The sequence below is a fragment of the Amblyomma mixtum genome, chromosome 5 (genome assembly GCF_055824585.1).
Source record: "Amblyomma mixtum isolate Tamu chromosome 5, ASM5582458v1, whole genome shotgun sequence".
Classification (NCBI taxonomy): domain Eukaryota; kingdom Metazoa; phylum Arthropoda; class Arachnida; order Ixodida; family Ixodidae; genus Amblyomma; species Amblyomma mixtum.
The window spans coordinates 134,887,419-134,908,032 of record NC_143016.1 but is presented as its reverse complement, the minus strand read 5'-3'; the positions used below and the strand labels follow the sequence as shown (position 1 = coordinate 134,908,032).

The following is a 20,614-nucleotide window of genomic DNA, read 5'->3' as shown; positions in this document are numbered from 1 at the left end:
GCACTCGAACACAAGAGCAGAAACCAGCCCCCCCCCCCGCCCCGCAAATCCTTACCTTCATGCTGAAGCCAGAAGCTCAAATGCATGCGTCAGCGCTGTTGAAGAGGTGAGGGAGAACGCGGTGAGCTAGGGAAAGTGGCCGCAAAGATGTCCGAGTGTCTCTGCTCTCCCAGATCAAGGGACTCCAGCAAGGCATGCGAGAGTCTGGCAGTGACTTCAGGCGTGACGTGGCTAGGTATCTCCGCACGGCATGTTATCCACTGTACGAACCGCTTTTATGCTGGCACTTGCTGCTGGTGTTTCCTGCAAGGTGATGGAAGTAACTTGGCAAACGTGCTTGACAAACTAGCACGCTACACCCCGTAAGAAGTGAAAACAACAGTAATTTAAACAGACTTTAATGACGTTTACAAGGAAGAATGATGTACATGAGTACAGCGAACGAGGAAGAGGCAAAGAAAATTTACCGCTCGAAAAGGCAAGGATTTGGGCACATGCGGCCAACTAGCCCTGGCAATACTAGCAAAGTGGGAGCAGCAGCTCGAGAATTATGCAATTGGTGGCCAACAGACTTCTCTCGTATATCTGCGAAGGTTTTGTGTGGTTGGAATGTTCTGCTGCGCATTAAAAAGACGCAGCAAAAGCGGTGCGTTCACAGATGTCAGTTCACAGGTTACAAGAGCATTGTGTGTTTTTATTTTTTCTTGAAAATGAACATCCCTGAGAAGAAGCAATTTGAGATCACCCTGTTACAGAAGAAAGAGACGGCAGCTTCGGAGTATGGCATGCACCACAGCTGTGACACGCAGCATTTTAGTCTGCAGTGGATTGCGCTCTCTGCAACGAACTCGTTCTCACAGGAGCATCTCAGACCAGGAGCCAGTTGAAGCTCTAGTACTGATGTACAACTCTCTACTATGCCTTAGGCAGAAAAGAAAATGGATTCTTCACACACTAATGCTGGAAGGTAAAAGAAAAGGCAATGAAACATGCAAAACAGGTACGACGAACAAGAGGTATTTGCACACAGTTTTATGTCAATGTCGGCACTGCATGTGGAAAGTTGTGTCACAAATGAAACAAGAAAGTTAGGCTACCATCACTCCAGTTAGCTGCTATAGGAACAACACTTGTTTCCTTGCAGGCTGCCATTTAGAAAGGGATACTTGATGGTGTGATGTGACAAACCTGATACTGGTTTATGTAGACGAAACAGACAGTCACTTAACAATCACAACAGCAATCTTTGGTACTTCCAGAGTCCAAACAATTACACACACAACTGCCATGACTCAACAACATGCACAACCTTCACACAGTGGTCCCAGTTGCACACACAAGGCACTTTTGCCGACAGTAATGCTGCCGTGCATTGCTGCAGTGCAGTAGCTGCTGCAGTTGTAAAATGTTCATCACAAAGCCAAGTCCACCGCCGAGGCAAGAATCCATCACAACTGAAACCTGCCGCACAGCTCAGATTTCGCCATCACAGCTTGAGTGAGCTTCCGTATCTTGCGCACTTTGGTGGGCTCAAGTGAGAACGGTATCTTGGACAAGAGTCGGAGGTTGTAGATCGCACGCCGGGCCTTGAAGCTCTCCTGAACGACCGCGTCGCGCATGGCCCGCGTGATCACAGCCACAGCATCGTTCTTGGTGATGGTGTTGCTTATGATCCGGTTCTCCAGCTCCTTCAGGTCTGGCACTCTGGCAGAGCCACACACGTCCAGGATGCTCAGCCCTGTGTACATGTCAAGGTCCAGCATGGCCTCCTCCAGGTCGCTGCTGATCCTCGGATCCGGAGGAGCTGCGGGAAAGGGTGTCAGAGGCGTCTTGTACAAAGCTGTCTTTGGGTCTTCAGTACTCTCCGGATGAACGGTGCTAGCACAGGGAGGCTTCCCAACATCGCCGCTGACGAGTGTGTTGCAGCTGGTGTTGACCGCAGGTTGCTCCTTCTTAATTTCGGGAACGGCTTCTGGTTTGCGGACTTCCTGTGCAAGGACGCCCTCAGCTGTGCTGGCGTCTGGGGCTGCTGCCTTGGGTAGCACGGGGGCCGAAGCGGAAGTGGTGGAGTTCTTCTTCTCACCACCGCCACTTTTACCGTGCTGCCTGTGCTTGTGTGCTCGTTTGCCCCTCTTGTTGCGAGAGAAGACCCAAGACGAGCACAGCGAAGTGTTGGTGCCCGCACTTCGGTTTCTCTTCCTCTTCTTTGGAGGGCTCGGTGTCGTTGGGACACCTTCAACTGCGACGTCGGGTTGGGGAGCGTCTGCAACAGAATCCTCCGAAAGCAGCGAAGAGGTGTGCGATGTTTCTGTGGAACTGTCTCCATCACACACGCCATTGCTACCGGGCGCAGTGTCACTGTGTTCTTGCAACTCTTTCGGAAGACTTCTCGGCTCGTCCACTTGGCTGTGGGCACTGCTTTCATCGTGCACGCTGTTGTCAGCATCCATGGCTTCAGATGTGTCGTCACCCTCCGTACCTTGAGGAACACCTGTGCTTAGCTGTTTCGCTTGCTGCTTACTAGACTCATCAACTGCACGAGTACGAGGGCCATCGTCAATCTTCTTGTCAGGAGCGTCACAACCTAACGATTTTTGGGAGGTGGATACAGCTGTGTTATCAGCGTCATCTTGAAGGGCATCGTTCCCACTGTCAGATTCCAGCCGGCAGTTGCTATCATCATTAGTTTCACACGTGCTAGCAATGCTGCTTCTGAAGCTGTCAACAACAGGTTCAGAAGCAACAAGCTCTTTTGGCACGTCTTCACACGCTGCAATAGACTTGCTGTCGCAAATTTCTTTCTTAACGGTTGTTGGCACATCTTCACACGCTGCAATAGACTTGCTGTCGCAAATTTCTTTCTTAACGGTTGTGGCTTTGCTACCCGCTCTTTGTGATGAAGGGGTCCGAGGTTCCTGATGACTGTGCTCATGAGTTACTGTGCTCCTATCATTCTGTGTGGCAGCATTGAAATGTTCATTTGCTACTGGGTCTTCCTTGCCTGTTGGGTCTTGGAAGCAGCAGCTTTCAGGAAGCATAACGCTGACCCTATCACAGTCACCAGTGGCAGGTGGCATTGCGCTGGCCGAACCATCTTCCGGTGAAATGCTGCACTGTTCTCTCGACGGGGTGCTTGTTTGCTCATGTGTCAAAGCCACTGTGCTATCACTTGCCAAAGAGACCTGTTGTTCACTTTCCCTAACAGCTAGCTTGCATGACAATGCCGTGGCATCTTTATTGAGCTCTTTCGAAGCATGTTCAACTTTCTGCTCAAGAGGAGCATGTTTATTTGCGTTCGTTAGCAGTTCAGGGCTACTTGTGCCTACAGCGTCAGACTCCGCACTGGTAGCCAGTCCGCCGGTCATGTTACTTGAGTCTTGTGGCAAGCTTCCTCGGTCTTCTAGTTGAATGGTCGCTTTGTTTTCATGAACACAGTCATCGATGCATTCCACCTCTGCACCGATGTCAGCGAGGTCTGTCAGATTTTTGACACCTCCCACGATATCCGCAACAAGCTCCCCCCTGACTTCAGTCATGGGCTCCCGCATTTTGGATGTGCAGGTGTTTTGAGAAGTGCCCGTCTTCTTGCGTGAGCATCCATCACTGCCCACCGCAGTTTCCATGACACTGTCCGAGACGTTCCTTGCAGGCTGTTCACCATCGTGAGCTTCCCGCTCTAAACTTCTGGTTCCCTCTGTTGACATTTCCGTGGTCCCACGAATGCTTTCGCGTGAATCTGGAACAGTGGCCTCTGCTTCTGTGGCTGTCTTGGGCGGAACTGATGCCTGGCGCCCATTTGGCAGGTTCACATCACGCTGCTTCGGTACGGAACTGCCGGACTCCGGAAAGGTTCCGACAGAGCAGTCAGTTTGCTCAGATGACGGCACCCTCTTAGGAAATTTCGACAGCTGCTGCTTGATTTGCTCTGACACTTGAGGTTCAGCCGAGCTGACAAGACTGGCAGAAGGGGTTGGGGTGTCACGGAGGCAGGCAAGCTTGCTGCGGCTTATCTTCACTTCAACACTGGCAGCACGTGTGTCCGGTGCCATGCTTTGGAACTGTTTGCCGGCAGCCACCTTGTTTGGCTTGCCACTCTCTTTCGTTTTGTCACTGTGGGCGGCTGAGTTATCTGCAACTTGTTCTTTCGCTAATGTTCCCGGATGTCTGTCACTGCACTTTTTGTGCTTAGTTTTGAGCTCGGACTGAGATGTTTTGTCCGTCTTTTCCGGTGTGGACGCAGCCTTCGAAGCATTACTGTCCATAATACGGGGTGCAGGTTTCGTTGCTGGTATGCTGGGCCGTGGACCCTTACCTACCTTTGAAGAGACGGTAGGAAGGATTTTTTTCGGGACACTTGCTTGGCTAGGCTTGCTAGCAGAAGTGTCCGAGCTCTTTGTGTAGGGCACTGGTTTCTTTATCATTATGTTCGGCGATGGTGGCCGCTTGGAGACCAGTGGACCATTCTTTTGCGGGTCCCTTGCTTTTCCTACATGCTTAACACACTTCGGAGTGGACGTAGGAGCTTTTGCGGGTTGCTCTTGTTTGAAAGTGCTTACATCACTCTTGGCTGACGTGTCAGAGGACACTGGTTTCTTTGGAATTTTCGGCAACACCTTTTTAGCGACTGATGGGCTGGTGCTGTGCTGAGTTGTGTCCGGACCACGGGCAGCCTTTGATTGTTCCGCATCCTTAGCAGTATTTGAACTGGATGAAGGAACAGACTGCACGGAGTCGGTCTGGTTGCTTGCAGAGCCGCTCTTAGCACACGACTGTGCCTGTCTGTTGGGCAATGCATTCTTTGTGGCCGAAGAGCCCGTATTGTGATGGCCACCTTTTTTTTCTGGTCTGTCGTTAGTGATCTTCTGTGTGTTTACTGGAGGACACTTTGCTGGAACACTCAGGTTGCCAGCAGACGTGTCATAGCTGCCCTTGGCAGAGAACTGTGGTTTCTTGGCCAGTTTGTCTGGCAGCGCCTTTTTGGCTACTGATAAGCTGCCGTCTTCTCGGGCCTTCTTGATACCATCATTGGCTGTCCCTACTTTAGTAGGAAGCGTGTCAGCTTTTGATTTATGAGGTCCAGAAGCTTCTTTTGTGGCACAATGGGTGTCAGAAGTGGATGCATGCTTTTTCGGGCTCTTCTTTGCATGGGACTCTGGACACTTTACCGATTTGTTTGGGGACGTGTTCGCAGCTGATGAATGGCTGCTGCTCTTCTTGACTGTGCCAACACTAGACTCGGCTGAGCTATTTGCGGTACCCAAGTCTAATTTAGCTATTTTTGCACCTTTGTTGTTGGATGGTGCTCCGGGTCGCTTCAGTGCCTTCTTCTCGATCACATCCTTATGCGTAGCCAAGGCAAGACTTGATTTGTTGTTGGCAGTTGTACCAGCGCATGCTTTGGTTCCACTGGGCTGTGGCCCTACAGTTGCACCAGACATGCATTTTTCTGGTCGGGCAGACTTGGATGATTCGGGAAGTCTCTGCTTTTCATCCTTATTCAGTGAGAGGTGGTGACCTTTATTAGACTGTTCCGTTGAACCTGCATCAGCTTTAAGCTTTGGCTCATTGGCTGGTCTGGGAGCCATTGCTGTGGTTTTTCCATGTGTGACCTTGCTAAGAGATGGCGAGTTACACGCATGCTTTTCGGGCACATCGCCGTCGTACTCTTCCAGTGGCGTATCCGAGACTTCATCACAGTCTTCCAACCACACAACTCTGCGTCTCTTCTTGTGTGGGGAATGTTGTGACCCACTCGCACCACTGTTGAGCTTGCTTTTCGCGTTATCGGAAGAGTCATCACAGTACTCACCCAGTGGAACATTGGAAACGTCGTCGCAGTTCACCTCTTTGGCACGCTTTTGCACAGCTCGCAGTCTGTCCCGTTCCGAGGTGTTGCGCAGTAGCCTCTTGCACGCCGATCCCGCTTTGCAGAGAGCGGGCGCGTTGGGCCGCGACACCCTCACCGGAATGGGTCTGGCATCGTCGGGCGCGTCTTCGGGCTTTTTGGAGTCTTTCGGCGCCGCTGGTTTAGATCCGGGCGGCCCTACGTCGGCGACGCCCGCCAGCGTTTCAGAAGACACTGCCATGCCTGTCTCGAGAATCTGCTCCAATCGGCGTATTCGAATCACAGCTACCTTGAGTGCCACTCGCCTCACCACTCCGCCGCACACGTAGTGCACCGAACGTGTCACACAGCCTTCGTCGAGGAGACTGCCGCCTCCCGATTTATCGCCACGTTTCGAGTCCGTCTCACCAGCGTCCTTTGCCCTGCGGGGCGGCGTTAAATCCTGCACCTTCTCGAGGCGACGCTCTGCCCGTTGCTCGTGCGAGGCATGAGGTCCCGACTTATGCATAAGCAGAAAGCCCGAATCCAGGACCCGTCGAACGGAGGACGCTTGCGTAGCCGGCGAACGAGCGAGATGCGGGGGACACTTGCCGAACGCTGTCACTCGAGGCACTGAGTGCGAAGAGACGCTACGCGAATTTAAACCGGCGAGCCAGTCAGAAGGTCGCTAAGTTCACTAACAGTCCGCGCACAGCACACACACACATACCAGGTCGGCGACAGCTGGGGCGGCGCGCTCGGCGTTGAAACTTGTTTTGAAAGGAGCGCCGCTGCGATGACACAAGGTAGCGCGGGGAGTAGCGTTCAGTCGTCGTCACCAAACGAACGGCGAGGCCGACGCACACACACTCACGTCGTCAGAACGCGGGAAATCCTTGCGGCGCAGAAGGCTCGACACAATCACGCCTTCATGGCGACGTTATCCGAACAGTTGCGAAAGAAGCGCAGTTGGCAACGCAGTGCTTACCACCGAACGTGGAAACTGTAGCGTGTGCTTGCGTCTGTCTGTTATCTTCGCGAATCTCGTGCACGCGGGCCACGGGCCCACGGGCGCACTCTCCCCTCGTGCGTAGCCGCCGAGGCACGTCCGGTTGTTGTCGGCGGTGTAGTACGTCGACGCAGCGCTGACAGCGCCGGCGACTCCGACACCGCAGACACGACGAATTCGGGGCACGACACACGCGCAACAGACACACGCGGCACCCCTGCGCGAGATGCAACCGGTGGTCGGTCGTTTGTCGGCGCAACAAAAGCACTGTCACCCGGCGCAGCGCGCCAGCGAGGCCGCTGAGAAGCTTCGCTCGGCGCGTCACTGCCTACATACTCGCGGCACAAAAGGTCCGGGGAAGACAACGGCTGCGTCGCTGGCCCGCACGGCGGTCGCGTCGTTGCCGGCGCGGGCAGACCGTTGACAGCCGGCGTCACCAACGTCGTGTCCAAACGGGAAAAGATCAGCGCGGCAGTCGTAGTTGCACCGCTGCTGCGCTGCTGTCACGAGCACACAAAACCATGCACAAAACCAAGGATGGGGCACTGGGGAAGGATGACGTTGCGAGGGTACGGGCACTACGGTTGCTCTGTTGCTCTCCCGGCGACCGAAGAGCGAGAGCGGTTGCGAAGAGGGAGGGAAAGAGCGTAGAGTAGGCTTATCGGCTGCCTCGCCCTTTTGTCTGCTACTGCGTTCTTCTTTCTTTGGCTGCTACGGTGGCGCCCTCTCTCGTCGGCTGCGTGAACGGCATATTTGCTCGGGCATGTTTTGGGCTGCGCGCGCGCTGTTTGGTGAGCGAGAGTAGGACGGCAGGCGCACCGCCGCCATTCACTCTCACGCCGGGCGGGAGTGTAGAAAGGAAAAGAAGGGAAAAGGACGAGTGGCTCAAGATGCTCAAGAGCGGCGGGCGGTCGACAAGAGTGCGAAGGCGATGCGATCGGGACATGGGTTCCGGACAGCGTTTTGAAACGACGACTGATTTCGGGACTCGGGGGACAGAATTGCTTATGGGTAAAGTGTTTATTGTACGTAAATGAAGCAAATGTTTAGCGGGAAATATTTCATTGATCGGAAACCAGAGATGTCGGTACAAGGAAACTAAGCAGTTTCGTTTTCCTGCAGCTTACGAAAGGTACTGTGCACTTTCATTAAAGAAGTGTGCGTTTGCATTGGACACGGCATACGGCTGCTGCATACTTGTTTGTTTGCCTGCGTAATGCGGTAATATTTTATGCAGTCTTTTTTTGCCTGTCGGTGGCACGCATATCCTTACAGTGACCAACGGTGGTCATCTCGTTCAGTGCCGTATTATTTCATTGGTAGCAGGGCGTCATGTGGGCACCGGTACGATATAGTTAGGGGTTGGACCTTTCGGGTTTTATTTCTAGAAAATTCGGTTTGGTTTGGTCTCGCTATGAGGGACGACTTAGTGAAGGGCTCCGGAAATTTCGACCACCTGAGGTTCTTTAACGTGCACTGCCATCGCACTTTACACGGGCCTCTAGAATTTCGACTCTAAATTCAGCCGCCGCAGCCGGGATCGAACCCGCGTCTTTCGGGTCAGCAGCCGAGCGCCGTAACCACAGAGCCACCGCGGCGGGGCTTTTCGAAAATTCGACGGACTTTTTCGGTTTTATGCAAAGCATATTACAATAGGTAACCCAAGCACTTCGTGACGGTTACACGCCGTGCACACCACGTGACACAATCACGTCACGACAGATGTGAGACGGGGCTCCAACTCGTGCCGTCGCTGCGGTTGCACGCCGTGCAGACCACGTGACACAATGACGTCACGACAGATGAGAGACTGGGCTGCAACTTGTGCCGTCGCTGCGGTTGCACGCCGTGTGAATCACGTGGTATGGTGACGTCACACTCCCGCGCATTTCGAACGCGCGTTCACACTCGGTGTAGGTGAAACGCTCGCTCCACCGGGCAGGCGGACGCGGCTTCCGTGGCAATCCAGGCGCTCACCCAACGCGCGTCTCGGGGTTAGTCGGCGTTCCGCTGTAGCCATGCCGTTGTCTTCCCCCACGACGAAGGCTTCTAGTGGTTGTATTAAAATGACCAAGTATTCAACCAAGGAAAGCCATGTATTAGCCTAGCCATCAATATGCTTCGCATCTGACTAGGCTTAACCTTAGCTAAGCCTCAGCAATTTTTTATTTCAGGATACAAGTTTAGGTTTTTTTTTGGTGAATGATATTTGCGACGAATGAAATAATGACTTTTTTTCGGCGATTTAGCGTAGCAATTCTGTAGTCGAACGCCACTTAAAGTATATCTGGGTGTTTTTGTCATCCTAAACAATTCATTTGCCAGAAAGTAACGTGCAAATGGTAGTTTTTGGAGCTGTGCTTGTAGCAGAAATTGCTGTCGTCATTAAAGGACTACCACAAGTTAAATGAGGTAGCCGCCAGACAAAAACGGAAGTGAAAGATTACACCTAAGAATTAGGTTGACGAGTTATCGTTGGGTCGTGACGCTGGGTTGAGGGCGGGGCATCACGCGGTCTGCGTATTGATTGCAGCGATGGAACTCCCGCTCAGTCGTCGCGGTAGCCAGGAAGTATAGTTCTTCGTGACGCCCATGTGCGGTTTAGGGTCAGGAATCGACTAACTGCTCTGCGCAGGTGGTGGTAGTGAACAAATTGCATAATGTTGGGTCTGGGCCTCCGAGCCAAGAAACGGTCGAGGCGATGGTGAGTCAAAGGACTTTTATGTACAGTATGTACAATGGCTTTTACATGATACAAGGACTAAGAGCACCACGGGCTAGCACAAAGAAGGGCGGCGCCCGGCGGCGAGCGTAGCTGTGGCGTGATGCCTCTTCTGCTGCCCGTCTGCTGCGCGGGTTCAGCGCGTCCGTTGAGGCAGCCAGCCGTTCAAATCCTCCAATCAGGTCACGGCACTGGCCACCGTTCAAATTAGACGAATGGTTGAGAGGCGCCCGGCCGTTGAAGGCTTGCAGACAGGAACGGGCGGCCGGCGAAGCGTCGTAGTGGTAGTTCGAACCGACGGTGAGGAGGAAGGGTCCGCGCCAGGCGCCGGCGAGGCGGGATGATTCACGCTGCAAGCTGCGGCATGTCCGAGAGAGTCTGGGCCTGCATTGCGCGACGGCGGGCGCGCAGCGCTGGTTTCCAGAGAGGCCAGCCAGCGAAATGTGGGCGCCGGTACAACAATAACTAGAAGGCAGCGTGAAGGTGATGTTTCCCAGTCCGCCGAGGCGTGTAAGCCAGCGGAGCAGTACCTCATATAGCAAAACTGCGCTGCTTATCCAACACTACCGTCGTCGCATCATTCCCTTGGCTACCTTACTTGGTTAATTTTCAACTTTGAGTGTGTGTAACTCGCATTCGACAGCGAGCTAGCTATGCGCCCTGCATGCCAACTTGTACTGACTTTTTTTTCGGTTTAAACCGAAAAGTCCAACCCCCTAGGTATAGTATAAACTGTTAAATAGGCAGAAATTGGTTTCTGAGGAAATGAAATGACGCAGTAAATGTCTCGGTGGACACTTGAGCCGCGCCGTATGCGTGGGAAGGGAGGGAGCGAAAGAAGAAAGTGGCAGCCCACAAACGATTTCGCATGCTGGCATTCCCCGCTGCGCCTGTGAACTGCGATAGAGTTGGGCTTGAGCAAAGTCAGCATTTGGGCGAATTCGTAGCAGTTAGTGATGGAATATGAAAGTGCGCGATCTGAAGGTGGACGAAGAGGCGGAGTCGGGCTTGTTTCGAGAGACCCCAGCCGCTCTCGGCACCCCGGTCCCCGCGCCAGACCCTTGGTCAGACCCTCTCTCGTGATTATTTCTTCTAGGAAACTGGGCAGTGGGTCCTCTATATTTTATCAGTGGCTTCCAGACGCTGAGGTGGACACGAGGCACTGGCCGTGGTGGTGGTGAAAAACATTTATGGGCAATTAATTTTTTTACAGAAAGGTGATTGGGGTAGGACCCTATTGGCTCTTTCCCCTCACAGTATTAGGTGGAGCCCCTATTCCGGGGCCCCATTGGCAAGCAACGCCGCCCGCGTCCGTTGAACCAAGGCCTTTTGGCTCTTTAGGTCTTGACAGCCGAGCAGGGCCGCCTCCCAGTCCTCTCTGGTGGGGTTGGGGGGGATAGATGGGTTAGATTGACACGCCCAAACCATTTGGAAGGTGTCAGACACCTCCCCACAGAACTGGCACGTGCCATCAAAGGATGTATTGAAATGTTTAAGCACCGCCGGGCACAGTACAGTGTTAGTGAGAATTTTGATGAGGAGGCGCTCGTCAGCGCGATCCAGACCCTTACAAGGGGCCGGGTAGCGCCGGTGCTCCTCCTTGTAGTAATCGGTGATTTGTTTGAATGTAATGGCCAGATTGTGACTGTCTGATTGGGAGTACCCTTCTAAGGACAGGGAGATAGCCCGGGGAGAGAGTGCGCGGGCGGCCTGATCGGGTTGTTCGTTTCCCTGGAGTCCCCGGTGACCGGGGGCCCAAATCAGGTTGCGTGGAGTTGGATCTTCAGATCGACAGCTATATTCCAGTATGCGCCAGGCAAGCGGGGGAGCCCAGCCCAACTCGTAGTCGACGCTATTACAGCTGTCTGTCGCTAGGCTGCGCTACTTAAAGGGACACTGAGGGGAGCACTATTAATATTTTTTTATAGCAAAATCCGATAGTTCGGCATGTCATGGCTTTGTTGCCACTTGGGCGGCAGCGAAAGATGCATTTATTTCTAAGAAATTTGGATTCGAAGTTGAAAAAGTTTTTCCCGCCGCTCTGATTCAAACTTGGGATTCTCCTATGACGACACAGGACTAAGTGACGTGAACATGACGTAACGCAGACTCCGTGATTTCTGGCTGCCAGCAGTGCGGCCTGGCAGCAGCCAAAACGAAAGCTACCGCCGGCCGCGCGTTGAAGGCATCTATGGGCTATTGCGGCCGTCGCTACAGTCGCTTCGCTTACTGGCGTTTTGCCAGCGTTACGATGGATCTCGTTCTCGAAGTCGTGAACGAAGTTCTCGCAAATAGACCCCTTTAGCATACCGTGTACCTTGTTACCGCTAGCGGAATACCGGGAGCCCCCCTAACGCCGGTGAGCAGGCGCTGATTGGTCCCGATGCTTCAGTCGCGCGCGTAGCTGCCGGGCACGTGGCGCCATCTGGCGACGACAAGGAGATTTGCGCATGCATTGGCTGCGCCTCAGTGATTTGTGGGTTCTAGCAACACTGCTTTGTCCTATGACGTCACCACGCTTGTACTTGCGAGTTTGGCCTGTGGCGGCGATACCTGTATTTTGGTTCTTGCTCTTTTCTACGTTACAAGAGCTTTGTTGTCAGTATGAGTGGCGTTTCTGTAATCAGGAGCTGGTATTCTGCCGATACAAGCCAACTTCAATTTCTCCTCAGTGTCCCTTTAAGGTATTTAAATACTTACACAGATTGAGCAGTGTGGAAATGGCGGAAAAGAACTAGGAAACTAACTAGTAAGTATGCCGGACACGAGGACGGAGAAAGAAAGAGCATTAAACGACAGGTAAAAACGCGGAAGGTAAAAACTCGATTAATTGAATGGAAAAGAAGAAGAATGTAGAACTGCATATCGATACTGGAAAAGGCAGATCAGGAAAGAATCGTTCCATGGTAACTCAAGATGCAGTGGCCTACTCTTTGAAGCTAGGTCAGGGTGGCTTGGAATGCGCATCTACAAAAAGAAATTTAACCAAGATGACACATGTGCCGCCGCCGCGGTGGCTCAGTGGTTATGGCGCTCGGCTGCTGACCCGAAATACGCGGGTTCGATGCCGGCCGCTGCGGCAGAATTTCGATGGAGGCGAAATGCCAGAGGCCCGTGTACTGTGCGATGTCAGTGCACGTTAAGGAACCCCAGGTGGTCGAAATTTCCGGAGCCCTCCACTACGGCGTCCCTCATAGCCTGAGTCGCTTTGGGACGTTAAACCCCGATAAACCAAAGTGTGGTAAATCTGTGGAAACAATTGAACACCTCATACCGGAATGTGATGGTATCCATCCGGACGTCGATGGCGGTGCAGCCACTCTCCCTGAGGCCCTAAGGTTTGGAGGCTACAATGGTCATGCAAATAAATCAGCGGTGGAAGTTAGCAAAAAGCGATTGGAAGATTGGTGTCTCAAAAATCAGAGAGGTGACATAAGGTGAGAAGTGTAGGTCTGAAAACTTATTTAAAGGAAATGGCGAATTTTAAGACCAGTTTGTAACGCAGTGAAATAAAAATAAAGAAAAAAGCCGAGCATGGTGGCGACTGCCACCACCCCGTTTCAAGGGGGATGCCCCTATTTTCCATTCATCCATCCGCCACCGCTCTCGCCGTGACCCTGCGGTCAGGTCCTACTTGCGCCTGCCGTCGTTTCCGTATTGAAGTCGTCTTCCATGTTATGCTTGCGGTGATGTATAATCAGTAAAACCAGTGGACGATCGCAAATATCACGACAACGCGAAGTCGGGCGGCATCCTGATGCTTGCTGCAGTAACCTTCGAGGGTCACTGCGAGCTTATCGCTAGCGACTTTTGATCATCTGGCATCAAGTTCCAGTGTGTGGCCTTCGAAGGACGCCGCCACCTTATCGCGCATAAAACTTGGGAATGGCTCAGACGGCCCACTGCGGAGGCCTGGTTTGCCTCTTTCTGTGCTCTGGAGGTTGACGGAGTTTACTTTCGGCCGCGAGGCGTCGGTAACATAAACAGCCGATTTGGAAAGGAAACCTTGAGTAACCCAGGCTCCAAAGCTTTTTGGATATAAGCTTAGCACTGTAGTCGCATATACTACTCAAGTCTACAGTGAAGCTGCGTCCCATTTAGGAACGCCACACAGAATCCTTCCACGACAAAAAAAAAAAAAAAAGTAGCCCTTAGTGATAGTGAAAGGGTTTGTTGTTGCCTAAACAGGAAGCGAATCGCAAGGCGCAATTGCAAGCTCAGAAATTTCGTTGGCAGCGTTCAGAATCATTTTGATGCATCGGCGGCGTTCAAAATCATAATAAAACATGTTCCACTCAACGCGTTCGATTGAGACTTGCTGTACAAGGCGTGTCCTTACGTCCACGAAACCAATCATATCGTTTCTGTGCTGTCGAAATTTTGTGTCGGTACCTCTTCAGCTGTTTTCCTGCACACGCGTCCCGTTGGGAATACCGAGATTAGGCCGTTGTTAGCGCCGCGGTTCCCCGAAGCGTCATCTGCGCATGCGCACCTGGCCTGGTGCTTCGAAGCAAAGCAGGCAAAGGGGCCGTCCGGCAACTGGAGATTTGGGCAGCGGATTATCCCGCGTGCGCCGGATGCCCGCGCGGCGCACATCTGCCGGCGGTCGCCCGCAAGACGCGCGGTGGTGCGTCCTTGAGGCAGTGTGTGCGGCACCGCCTGGCGCGGAAAATGCGACCCCCCCCCCATGTGGCCTGTGCGAGACACCCGGCTATCTCGCTCTCTCTGCCCTTGGATGCGCCTGTCCCTCGCTTTTAGGAAGAGTTTCGAAAAAAAAAAATAAGAAGTGTCCGTTCATATAGTGCGGTAAAACAGACGCCGCTTATACAGCACGTCTTCCTGTTTTTGGCGGGCATATCTGGTATCGCAGTCAGCCATATTCCTGTGCAGGCCGGTTATCCACGGGAGTTGCTGCGCCTCGCTCTCCCTGCTTGGGCGGCCGTCCCGGCGTGACGTTACGTGCGGCATGCTTCGCTCGTTTCGCGGCCTCCCCGGGCCGCAGCCACCATCCGTTCGTCTTCGCTGGGCGCAGCTGGCCCGCTGAGCCGCCCTGCGCTGTAGCCAGTTGTTCCTCGCGTTGCTGGGGCCGTATCGCGACCACTGTTGCTAGGCGTCTGGCTAGAGTCTGGCCCGAAGAAATGGCCCCGTGTGCTAAATAGGGTCAAGAGGAAAGAATGGGCTTGGACAGGGCATGTAATGCGAAGGCAAGACAATCGGTGGCCTTTAAGGGTAACGGAGTGGATTCCAAGAGAAAGCACGCGTAGCAGGGGGCGGCAGAGAGTTAGTTGGGCGGATGAGATTAAGAAGTTTGAGGGAATACGGTGGCCGCAACTGACGAAGGACAGGGTTAATTGGAGAGACATGGGAGAGGCCTTTGCGCTGCAGTGGGCGTAGTCAGGCTGGTGATGATGATGATGCTAAATAGGAAACAGTGGCCACAAAGGTACCAAGGCAGCACAACCCATGGTTTTGCTGGAACCGTGTGTGCTGATCGACTATCAGAACCCATGATTCCGATGCTGGAGTTTCTTTAACCATGGCAATTTTGGTTGTCATGGCTAGAAATCGGAGTTGGCAGTCTGGTTCCAGCAACTGCGTGGCTGGTTCTCTGGCCGAGCCTCCGATAAAACGGATTACTGGCGCCGACTCCAGACCCGTGCTGCTCCCTACCCTATTCTTCTTCATGCCTGCTACCCCGACCAGTTCCTTTCCTCCTGTAAGCTCTGTGGGAAACCGGGAGACTTTATTCACATCCTCCTCACATGCCCTACCTTCCCACACCCTCCATCCCCAACCACGGCGGAGTCATACTGGGAGACTCTCCAGGCCAGCTCCGCTGCTGCTGACCAGCGCCGGATAATTACGGACTCCTTGAAGCGGATAGCCCTCCAAGGGCTGTCCTTTTCCCTTTAAGGGCAGCCCCCCAAGGATTGCCTCGTGCCACGCAAGGGGAGGCAAGGTTTGCCCCCTCGGCATTGCTTGGCATTAAATGTTTTCACCACAGCCACCTGCATAAGAAAACCTTGATGACAATGTTGAATTGTAGTGGCGCTAGGGCATCTGTGGCCAAGAGCGCCGTTACGCTAGGTATTTTTAATGCGGGATCATCACTTGGCTCTTTTGTGCGAAAACCTTGTCGTCATCAGAAAGCCGCGGCAGAAACGCGGCCCGCGAATGACGTCATCAGCCCTCCTGGCATTACAAGGCTGGGGTAGGTGGGTAGATCAAGGAAGGCAAGGCGACTTCCTCGGTGAATGGAAACAGGTTTTGGGGCGCCCCTCATCCTCCCTGCATTGGCTATATACGATACACTCCGGTGGGATAACAAAGCAGACTGCGTTCAAGATGGGGCAACATCAGCGTTGGATGGGGGCGGCTGGATCCCTCCCTTGCATGCACTGGGCGAGGGGTCAGCGTCCCGACATACTGGATGTGTAGGTACAGTGGTGAGCAGCCTTGTCTAGAGCGCTCGGGCGGTGCACTTCCTTGCAAACAAATCCAGATTTTGTGGCAGCCTCTAGGGTCCAGCTGCAACGCTTGCACGGAAGTAGCGCCAGATAGCCTCGTAAACAAAGCAGGCACGAAAACTTTGCCCTGTAATGAGGGGCTGCTCTCTAATTTCGGTTTTTGTTACCAAGTGCGCGCTGCTCAAGCGCTCTAGACAAGGCTGCTCACCACTGTACATGTACACAGTGGCGCGTCGGCTCCGCGAAATACGCTAGGAAATACGATGTCCACTGTAGCATTCGTGTAGACGCGGCTTATGGTGTCTTCATTATTTGAAGTTGAATCGCTCGCGTCTACGTCAGGCGAGAGAGCGAAGCATGGCCGGAGGCGACAGTTAACTGCCGACGAAGTGTAACGAGACCATCGCGACGCAGCGAAACGCGCGAAGCGAGCTGATGCAGCCAAACATCTTTCACCCCCGAAGCCCCCGACAACTCAGCTACACTCTCAGCGATAAGTATAAATGCTTTCACATGTATTGATTGATTGTCAGTTTTATTTATCATAAAAGGGAGGCGGGCAGCGGGGGAGGGAGAGAGGTTCTAGGCTGGGTAGGCCTCCGCTACCCTCTGAGCCCAATCTGGGAACTTGTCCTGGAGATCAGGCGCCGGGCGGCGTAGGGCAGCCTCCTGTTAGAGGAGGAAGGGAAACCTGTGGAAACCATTCCTGTTAGAGGAGGAAGGGAAACCATCTCTGGTATGCACGGGAGGAGCTTCCATTGTCCACCCCTTCATATGGGCTGACAGCTAGACGCGGCTAGCAAGGGTCACTTCCGCTAAATTTGCTAGGAATGCGACGCATTTTCTTATCCACGAAGACGGGTCAGGCACCAACCCTGTGACGTTCCCGCCTTTGTGGTGTTACCGACGATGTAACCAGATAGGTTGCGCTCTAGGGGTCCTGCTGAGGCGAGCTGAACTGAGCCACCAAATCGGGAACCCGGCAAACTTCCTGAAAGGGGCCCCGAAAAGCCTCTTGAGGAGAGTAATAGCCTAGTCACACTCGCTTAATCACCGCATTCTTTCGTCATGGACGCGTCAGCCAAATAGTGCACTTCTACACGCAGGAGAGAACCCGCAATCGCACGCGAAAGTTGGCGAGCCTTTTCCGTCGACCTTTTCATTCTGGCGCCCTGCTCCGCCCCACGCTCATGCGTATTTCTGTTCAGAGATGGCTATTGGCCGGTCAAATTCAGTCGTCACGCAGCTACCATGGCCGCGGCCAGTTAGCCTCGTTGCTCCTCTGGCTGGCGAAGGAATTTCCGCGCGCCTCGGCAGCCGGCGGCTGGGCCTAGTGGGTGTACGGCCGGCGGAGGAGCTCGGACCTTCGAGCGTTCAAAAAACGACGAGAACAGAGGGAAAGGCGCGAAGACACTGAATTTCGATTTTATTTACAGAGCTTGTATGCAAAACACATTAAAAATATTCTCGCTGGAGGATATTCGTGAAACGAGGTCTGTTAGAAAAGTATCCGACCTTATTTTTTTTGGAACACCTGATGGATATGAAACAAGCGCGCTTGCACCAGCAGACCTTGAGCCGTCGTGCGCATGCATGAATTTTTTCCCGCCTGCAGATAGCGTCAGTCGCTGGGAGGCAGCGCTTGAGTGAGGTAGTGCGCAGTGCTCTCGTCGGTTTTTTAGTGCAAGCAAAATGGCGGTGCGACAGGAGCAGCGCTAATGCATCAAATTTTGCCAGAAACGGGGCGACAGCCAAGTGGAAACCATTCGGAATATTCAGACGGTTTTCGGTGATGATGCTTAGAGCAGCACACAAATTAAGCAATAGTACAACTGGTTTAAAGATGGCCGCACATCGGTGGAGAGCGAGCCACGCTCCAGTAGGCCATCAACATGCCGAAATGGCCAGGTCATTGCCGAAGTGAACGCCCTGGTGATGCGGGACCGTCGTGTGACTATCCGAGAAATTGCGGAAGAGGTAAACATCAGTAGTTTTTCTGCACATTCCATTATCACCGAAGATTTGGCCATGAAGAGAGTTGCGGCGAAATTCGCGCCGAAACTGCTCACGGTGAAGCACAAGCAGCTTCGGGTTGAAGTCTCACAGGACACGCTGGATTCCACAAACAGTGACCCCGACTTCATCAACACCATAATCACTGGTGACCAGTCTTGGGTGTACGGGTACGACCCAGAAACCAAATCCCAGTCGTCGCAGTAGAAGCATTCCACGTCCCCAAGACCAAAGAAGGCCTGCCAAATGCTCAGCAACGTCAAAGTGATGCTGACTGCTTTCTTGGACTCTCGCTTTGTGGCACACCACGAGTACGCACGCCCCAGGGTCAAACAACGACCAAAGATTACTACAGGGGTGTCCTCCGTCGCCTACGCGATGCTGTGCGGCGCAAGAGACCGGAGTTGAGGTCAACAGGAAATTGGCGCATCCATCATGACAATGCTCCTGCACAATCCTCGCATTTGATTCAGATTTTTTGGCGAAAAACCAGACTCCTGTAGTTCGACAGACTCCTTACTCTCTTGATATGGCCCCCTGCGACTTCTGGTTGTTTCCGAAAATCAAGAGGCCATTGAAAGAGCGCGATTTCAGACAAGAGAGGACATTATGGCTGCAACGACAGCTGAGCTAAACTCCATTCCGAAAAAGGCCTTTTCGGAATACTTCCAACAGTGGCAGCACATCTGGGAGAAGTGTGTGGAGTCCCAAGGAGACTACTTTGAAGGTAATTAGGTTTCCAACGCTCCAGTTATGCCATTTTTTTTTCTTCGGCCAAAGGTCGGATACTTTTCTAACAGACCTCGTATAGACCTCCTTCACCCCGCGACGTCACGGAGATGCGGTGGCGCTGATGGCAGTAGCGACTTTCGCGTGGTAGGCAAAACAGGTTCCGCCTGCCCGTCTACTGCAGCTGCCGCAGCTACAGCCTACCGACGGCTGCATCGTGGCTGCGCACTGCAAAAGCAGCATGTACTGACCAGCTGCGTCGCTGTTAGATCCGCGTAGTATCATAAAACGGAAAATTAGATTAGCCATAATAGGTTTTTCGCATATAAATACCGCATTGGGAAATGGGCCGCGGTAGTAAAAGCGCGAAGTCTGGGTGTCGACCGGCGCTGCCAGTCAACGTACTTCATAGCAGGGAAATTGCCGCGCTTGTTCACCTGAACAACAGCATGGTATGCTTAAAATTGCGCAAGAAAAAGAAAAAGCATCTATGTAGCTGCGTACGCATTTATCACCTTGAGCTGATGTGCACGGGCGCCGGCAGGGCCTGTCTCCACCAAGGAGTGCGTTATTTTGTTGATAGCACAGCATGTTTTAACTTGTGTAGAAGCTATACGAACGTATAATGGCGCGTTTTAGGGTATTTAATACATACTTCAAACTGTTTCTTAACATGACCGATATAATTATTTGATTCTAGTAGAAAGAAGTCTGGTAAGTTGTGACAATCTTGCGCGGTCACATTGGCATGCTTCGAACAGCGTACCTTAAGTGTGATAAAAGCCATATGCTTTTCATTGCATCATGCATATGTCATAAGCTGCTTCATGAAGTAGCACATGATCGCGAAGCCTGTTTAGAAAGAAACAACCGCAGGCTTTACCCACAGAGGCACGTAGCGAGATTGACAGGCGATGAGGCAATGAAAAGTGTTTTTTTATTGATGCATGACATATGCAACCAAATTTGATGCAAATATGAAATTTCTCTGCTAATTTCAGTAATGCGTTTTATTTTCAGCTATACCTGGTAAATTTCTTGGATAATTATAATTAACACCCTCGTCAAGTCACCCTGAGTCTTGCGGAAATTTTTTATGCCAGCATGTTCCCAAAGGCCTATTCTCTATGCTGGCGGTATTAATTCTTTTTTTAGATTCTCAGTACCTTTCTTATAAAAATAACTAACATACTACTGCTCCTGTAGGAAAAAAATCGAGAGATTTATTGCATTCCTCAACGTCTCTGGAATCGTTCGCGACAAATACAATCATTCTATTTCCATTCGTTACAAATTTATGAAGGGGTGAGAGATGCCAATCAGAAAATGTGGTAGATCACAAAACAAACCTTTAAGTGTATTCCCTCGGTTATGGCCTCTTCGCTTTCGCTTTGGTCAAAGAAATGCGGCACTGAAATCAACGAAACCTCTGGTCCCTGTTCTTCGTAGTGATACTACCATTGTGGTGCTCCGTCGTCGGAAACCCGCACAATTCGCGACGTGCCAGGACCATCAGAAAACTCATTACCTCACAATTTTGGACGACCACAGATCTAAAAACCGTAATTTCATGAATTTCTGCTGAATATTTTGCTATAATTTTTCGTAACCTAACAGAAGACCCAGGGCTAGGAAGGAATATAATATTAGGAATCCAAACTTTTCACTCTAACCAAATCGACAGTTTAAGAAGGGAAGAACTCGCCCTGGCTGGTGCCTGATCTGACGGCTAAAAAGAGCGGCTACGCGAGACAGATGAGATCGGGACGCGATCGACTCTGTCCCCACTTTTCGCACTGCGCGACACGTGTGTCATCAGACGGTGAGCGCACGTCGGCTGTGCCGAAAAA

The 20,614-nt window shown here is 52.4% G+C and overlaps 2 protein-coding genes across 4 annotated transcripts in view; one reads left to right on the top strand and one right to left on the bottom strand.

Annotated features, from left to right (window-relative positions):
* Nucleotides 1–20,614, top strand: part of LOC149343828 (secernin-2) — a 123,650-nt gene that overhangs the window by 53,371 nt on the left and 49,665 nt on the right. The gene's annotated exons all lie outside the window — the stretch shown is intronic.
* LOC149343829 (uncharacterized) lies at nucleotides 382–7,453 on the bottom strand. The gene has a single exon (XM_089546061.1). The coding sequence runs from the start codon at nucleotides 6,351–6,353 to the stop codon at nucleotides 1,449–1,451; it is 4,905 nt and encodes a 1,634-aa protein (XP_089402187.1). The 5' UTR covers nucleotides 6,354–7,453; the 3' UTR covers nucleotides 382–1,448.